This window comes from Phyllobates terribilis, unplaced genomic scaffold (assembly GCF_046119375.1).
Source record: "Phyllobates terribilis strain yellow unplaced genomic scaffold, ASM4611937v1 Scaffold_2__4_contigs__length_985480577, whole genome shotgun sequence".
In the NCBI taxonomy this organism is placed as follows: Eukaryota; Metazoa; Chordata; class Amphibia; order Anura; family Dendrobatidae; genus Phyllobates; species Phyllobates terribilis.
Genome location: NW_027362762.1, coordinates 3,814,879 through 3,821,824, shown reverse-complemented (window position 1 = coordinate 3,821,824; position 6,946 = coordinate 3,814,879). Strand labels below are relative to the sequence as shown.

Sequence of the window (6,946 nt, the reverse complement as noted above, 5' to 3'; positions counted from 1 at the left end):
TCCTGCAGAGATCCATCCCATGCCCCTCCCCCCATCCCGCTGTACACTCAAACTGTGTATTAACATTGATTATCAGCATTACTGTGAAAAAATCCAGTTACGATTTTGGTGCACGAACAGTTATCGAACATAACCTCGAACAGCCGGATTTTTTTCAAATCGTTTGGGTTCGTCGAACGGCTCGAACACCGCCCAAAACAGCTCGAATTTGAGATTGGCGACCAGTTTGATTCGAACACCGCTCATCTCTATTTGCAAGTTCTTACTTTATTTGCATGCCTGAATATTTAAACATAAGACTGGACATTGTGGAAACACATTGGTCACATATTCAATATAGACAACTTTAAGGATGACCGAATTTGCAAAATTCAGTTAATATGCTTAAATTAGGCCAGGATGTTTAAAAAACATAGCGCATAATTGTCATAAAAATAATTGCAAATCTATAAGCCATCTCATAGTTATAGTGAATGCTAAAGCAAGGCTAGCACTCTATGAAACTTTATATGACTCTTAATTGTGGCTGAGACCCCATACCTTCACTTCCAGCAAACAAGGACTTAAAGTTGGTTACATCACAAATTCCACCCCCCAGCTTGGACTTAAAGTTGGTCACGTCACAAATTCCCCCCCCCCAGCTTGCCAAAGAATGCAGAAGGTTAAAGAGTTATGGCTCTTGTATCCTAACTGCACAGAACTTCAAAAAAACTGATATGAGAGCTCATTTGTTGTTGTTTTTTTTTTTATGAACACCAAGGATCCTACAGTTGTTAAAGTCATATTTTCGAATTCGTGATGAAGTGGAGAATGGAACACATTGCCTTATGTCATTGGGTGGTTACGCTAACACTTCCAAATTAATATTGAGCAGAGTAATGATCATATGTATGCCATGCTTACCCTCTATGGATAGATAAAATCGTGATAGGAAACATGACAGTAATATCTCCCACCTGGGACCTGCAGGGGCAAAGATATTGTGCAATTTCGGAATCCCATAATTTGTTAAAGACTGAGCCACATCCCATGACCAGCCCTTTTAAGAGTCACTGGAGAGGAGGTATATACAGTAGGCGTTTTAATAAAATCAAATGCCAAAATGTAATCTTTGTCTGTCCTGGGAGACACAGTTCACTGTAGTTCTGTCAGTTTCCAAAAAAAACAAAGAGCTCCATAAAAGTCAAAAACAACACTGCGACATTAAGTTTAGTATGTTTTTTCTGTTCCTTTTTATTATATGTAATTGTATGTATCATATTGTTTTGTCCATTTTGTAATATCTGTGTATATTTTTAAAAACACTGCCTACTTTTTCAGATTAAATCTATTAAATTTAATAGCTCCATTCCTATTGCTCTATAAACTGCACCCCTGAAGCAACATGCTAAGTGTAATTGGTGTCCAATTGACCTATATAACTGATTGGTGGTGGCAGCTAGTTCCCCAATAACTGACCTAGTAGGGAAAACAGTCACGGCTTCGTCCATCACTCGTTGTGTAATTTCTCTGACAATTGGAGACAGTGGAATGTTGTTCCGTGACAGATTGGTTCCAGTTGGGAGATCTGTGTGATCTCTCCTGTTGTCTCCTTGACTATAATAATAGGTAAAACAAAGTAAGAGAAAAACTTTACCCACCACCTGCTCTGGTCCCGTGATCTTCTTTCATCCAGTACAGATTCTTCTTTTGTCTAGGAACTTTAACTCATGGCAGCTTCAGTACTGACTAAACCCCCCATCTTCATAAAGTGCATCTTATGAAGACGCGGTATCTAGACGGTGTCGAAAGTGCTACATCATAGAGAAAACACACTGGACTCAAGAAGACGAGTAGACAAACTCAGGGCTGTTCATCCAACATCGTCGAGTGAGTATCATTTTTTTTAAATGTTTACCTCTTACTGCCTCTATATAATGACTTGCTGCATTGTCATAAAGCAAATCACAAAAGATTTGAATATGGATATGGGCAAATTAAAATCTTTTGTAAAATTCTAAGACAATTTGTTTTGCCTGTAAGTGATTTGTTCATATCTAGTCAACTATTTTTCACTATTTCTCTTAAAGAGCCTTATGATCCTTGATTTTATTTCCTTCATCTTCAATCCGTAGATAATGGGATTCAAAATTGGTGGCATCACGATGAATTGCAGTGACATGATAACTCTGAGCTCATACGGCAACTTAGATGGGATAAAGCGATATAAAAGTATCTCGAAGAATGTGTTGAATATAAAGTTTACTATTGTGATGAGATGAGGAGTGCAGGTCTGTAGAGCTTTGTCTCTGACTTCCTTTGATGATTTCACACAGACTCTGAATATTTTAATATATGAATAAAGTATAGGAACTAATGGCATGCCAAGTAAACAGACAGCAATAAAGAGTCCAAAGATATTGTTGACCATCGTGTCAACACAGGAAAGTCTCACCACCGACCAGTTGTCGCAGTAGATTTTCAGGATTTCTGTATTACATAATGGAAGTCTAATTGTCAAGATAATATGCACTCCAACCAATATATTAGGATAAAGCAAAACTCCAGTGATTAACTTAAAGATTTTAGAAGAAGTCATTATGGTGTTGTATCTTAAAGGGTTGCAAATACTTACATAGCGGTCATAGGCCATAGCGGTTAAAAGAGTCAACTCAATTGAACCATAGGTGTGAATGCAAAATATCTGAACCATGCAGGCAAAGTATGAAATTGTTTTTGTCTCCTGAAGAAGGTTATAGAAAAGTCCTGGGAAGAAGGAAGAGCTTCCATACAAGCCATTAATACAAAGGGCGGCTATAAAAAAGTACATAGGCTCATGTAGGCTCTTGTGTAAAATGATGGTAGAGATCACCGCAGTATTGAGAGCAATAATTAGAATATATCCAAACATAACAATGGAGCAATAGATAAATCTTTCTGAAAATATTTCCCCAAAGTTTATAGTCAGGTAAGGAGGGTGGAAAAATGTCTTGTTCTCCATCTGATTCTTGCAATTTTACTGATGAAACAGAACACACGTAAAAGATTAGAACAAGTGGTGAGAAAGTCTTGTTTTTGAATAAAAGTAGTATATAATTTAAAAATACAGCTTTATCTGAGGCCTAAAGGGATGGTCCGAAGTCCAAAGTAATTTTCCTCCTAAATCCCTTTCTTTTTAGTGCCATAATCTAAACGATTTTCTAATATACTTGTATTAAAAATCCCCTTTCCTCCCCTCACTACACTATCTGACTACTTTTCTTTTTTTCCCTACCTCCTTTTTGATGATGCTTTGTTTAAGAATCCCAGTGCATGCTGGAATACTCAAATGAAGCATCATCAGGGGGCAGAGGCTGCGATCATTGCCACAGTCCCTGCCCTCTCCCTGAAACAAAGCATCATCAGTGAGCTCGATGAGCACTGTATGATGTGCACAATGACAGCGCGCTCTCTCTCTCTTTTGTTGGCTCAGATCAGCAGTAATGAACCAGCAACACAGCACGTTATCAGAATTCTTGGCGTGCAGGGACCAGTGACGTCACTTGTGGGGATGGAGCTGGCCTCTGTACGCCGGGTATTCTGACAATGTGCTCTGTTTCTGGCTCATTACTGCTGATCTGAGCTGTTAACCGAGAGCGCACTGTCATTGTGCACATTGAACAGGTCACTGCACACAGGCACTAGCCCAGCACTGGAAACAAGCATCATTGCTGACCCTTCATTTAAGGGAGGGGTCAGGGGCTACAGGAGTGCCCACTGATTACACTTTGCTTGGGATTCTTAAACAAGCATCATTCAAAAGGAAGTGAAAAAAAAAAATAGAAAAGCAGTTGGATAGTTTAGTTAGGGAAGCATATGGAATTTTTAAAGCAAGTATTTTAGAAAATAGTTTAGATTATGGCACTAAATAGATATGTGGCACCCCGAGGACTCGGCTGCTACAGGGGTTTTGCACCTCGAACCAGAGGTGTGGTATTCCACTCCCGGGTAAGGATGGAGCGTGGAACAGAGCTCAGTTAGCTGCATGCACCACACTCACCCCATTTCCGGGGGACAGATCAACGGTACTCCCACCAGATAGATGTGCAGGTACGACAGCGTCTGTCCCTGGCTGGAGTGGGAGGGGGGAGGAATATCTCAGTTGTGTAGGAGCAGACAGGGGAGGGACTCTGGGCATAGGTAGGAGCCCATTGGGTGTTGGTCACCTGGGCTCGGGTGTCAGAAGGGAGTATAAAAGGTGGGCACCATCTTAGATCACGGTGAGTCGGTTCAGAGAGGAGCTCAGCCGGAGAGGGCTGACAGGGAGCTGTGGCTCAGTCTGGGCCCAGCTCCAGAGGCAAGCCTGGAGTGGAGGCCTGAGACAGCAGAAAGAGAAAGGAGGCAAGAAACACCAAGAAAGGCCCAGAGACGCAAGAGAGGAGGGAACCCTGAGATCCCACGGAATAACGGGTGAAGGGTTGGCAGAACAGGGTACCGGATCCCAAACTGGTGGAGGCCAATTATCCTCAGCCAGGAACCGGAGGTCGTGGTCAAGTCTTGGCGCGACCCCTCACCATATCCACCAGGAAGGCATACCATATAGGGTCAGGGAAGCCGGGAAAAGTTTCGCCACCAAAAGGCCCGAGGGAGCCGGACAAAGGTGGGTCCCTGGTGGGGACGGCCAGTAGGAAGGAAGAGAGGGGAGCCCTGGGCCACGCTCTGGAGTTGCCTGGGAGTTGGCCGAGTCCCTGACCTGGTGAACGCAGCATGACTCGGGTGGTCCTTACTGTGCACAAGCGACCTGATAAAGAACTGTGAGTAAAGCTTTTGAAACTGCACTTCACGCCTCCGTGTTTCGTCGCGGCACCTGCACCATCAGTACTGGGACACCCGCACCATCACTCCCATCATCAATCTCCACACTAGCTGCCCTGAGGCAATACTCCTCCCGTGGGGAGTCACCCCATACTGAGCTGCACAACCAACATCAGCCTCAGCGGTCTGCAGTGCAGCGGCGGTCCTCACTGACCGCAATCCACGGGTGGCGTAGTCGAACTCTATAACATCTATAAAATTCCGCCACTTAGTTTGACACCCTGGGCACGGACCGGGTCACCGCCACGAGGGCTACAACCCCCAGCGATCCGGCTCCGGGTATTCCCCGCATGAGCAACGCTTCCCAACATGGCCCAGGGGGCGCGTCAGATAGGCATTTAGTAGGAAAATTTAAAGTAACTAAACTTTTATTTATTTGATTACTGGTTAGTCTTTTCAGAGTCATGAATCTTTGTAATATACTCACCTTTTTTTGCTTCCTTCTCTTTCAAACATGCTAAAAGTGCTAATTTACTTATTAAATGCTATTTAAGTTGCTGCTTTGAACTGCCTTTCTACGAGCTATCTGTACTCAAACCCTATTGACAAGCACTTTCACTGTCTGTACATAATGTATGAGACCAGGGGAGCTGACACAGGGAGAGTATGTGTAGAATGTGTTTGACTATGGATTCTTGCTATAGCAGCAGTTTAAAGTGTCTTCTAAAAGGTCATGATCAAGGCTGTTAAAATACCACTTTCAGTGATGGTCTTTCACAGAGAACAAAGCAAAATAAGTTAAAGGCGTATGTTACAAAGATTCATAACTTTGCAAAGGATGGACAATAATTAAATAAATTCCAACCAAAGTCTCAACTACTAACGGTTCCACTTGCTGAATGTCTTCATTATTCTACATTAGTATCTCAAGCTAATGATTGGAACATCACACCTAATGCTTTTCAATGCGGTGTGACAAAGTCACTGGCAGAATACTGAAGGGGAGATATGTTTCACTGAGGCTGTTAGCTTCAGTGATGTGAAACATGGAAATCTTCTCCTGCATAGTAGGTGCAGAGAGGGTTAATCAGACAGATTAACAAGGGCATGTTTTATAGGTGAATGACCAGAGGGCGGGCGGGAGGTCATTCACCATATCTCCACCCCAGGTGTGGTTTGGACTTTAAATAGCCAGACTTTTCACTCAGGTGTGTTTCAGTATCTGGAGGCCAGTTCCAGAGAGAGGATCTTGTGTTTGTTTCTGCTAACCTGAGTGTGATTTTTGCTAATCCTGAGTGGCTGGACCCCGGCCGGTGAAAGGACTTTCATATAGCAAATAGCAAAAAAAAATATCTGAAAGGGACTTTTGTTTTAAGCTTGATGCTGCAGTAGACCTATGAAAGGAGTGGAAGCCAATAAAACCTGCCTATATGCATCCTATACTATAGCATCAATCCTCGAGCAACTCCCTATACAATCAATGCAGGTAACACGAGTATTAATAGGGAAAAGAATAGATGTAGCCCTAAAAATGACTTTTGGTTTTAGCTTGCAGCAGCAAGGACTTTATGTCAATGAACGCTGCCTACATGCCTCTAATGCTAAACTATCCCTTTTACAGCAGTTAACCCTAAACTAATAAAGCCTACTCATATGCACTTCGTGCATAGGCTGCCAAAAATTAGAAGGAGGGACTGGAATAACACCTGGAAGACACGTATAGGAGGGCTTCAGAATTTATTTTCCTTTTATTAATGAGTGGGACCCCTAGACTGGTAAAGCGTATGCACTATATGAAAGGGCTGATAAACATTTACCCCTGGGGTAGCACGGGCAGCATGGTGGCTCAGTGGTTAGCACTGCAGCCTTGCAGCACTGGGGTCCTGGGCTCAAACCCCACCAAGGACATCTGCTAGGAGTTTGTATGTCCTCCCCGTGTTTCTCCGGTTTCCTCCCACACTCCAAAAACATACTGATAGGGAATGTAGATTGTGAGCCCCGATGGGGACAGTGATGATAATGTCTGTGAAGCACTGTGGAATTAATGACGCTATATAAGTGAGTAAAATAAATAAATAAAAAAAAATATATATAGTGGGGGAAATAATTATTTGATCCCTTGCTATTTTTGTAAGTTTGCCCACTGACAGAGACATGAACAGTCGATAATTTT

At 42.7% G+C, this 6,946-nt stretch overlaps 1 protein-coding gene across 1 annotated transcript; it reads right to left on the bottom strand.

The window, feature by feature from the left end:
* Positions 1–2,044: 2,044 nt before the first annotated feature.
* On the bottom strand, positions 2,045–2,980 carry LOC141242817 (olfactory receptor 52E8-like). The gene has a single exon (XM_073668871.1). The coding sequence runs from the start codon at positions 2,978–2,980 to the stop codon at positions 2,045–2,047; it is 936 nt and encodes a 311-aa protein (XP_073524972.1).
* Between the last annotated feature and the right edge of the window lie 3,966 nt (positions 2,981–6,946).

Excerpts from the sequence above, each read along its gene's own strand:
- LOC141242817 (XM_073668871.1), bottom strand. The coding sequence starts at position 2,980 with ATGGAGAACAAGACATTTTTCCACCCTCCTTACCTGACTATAAACTTT.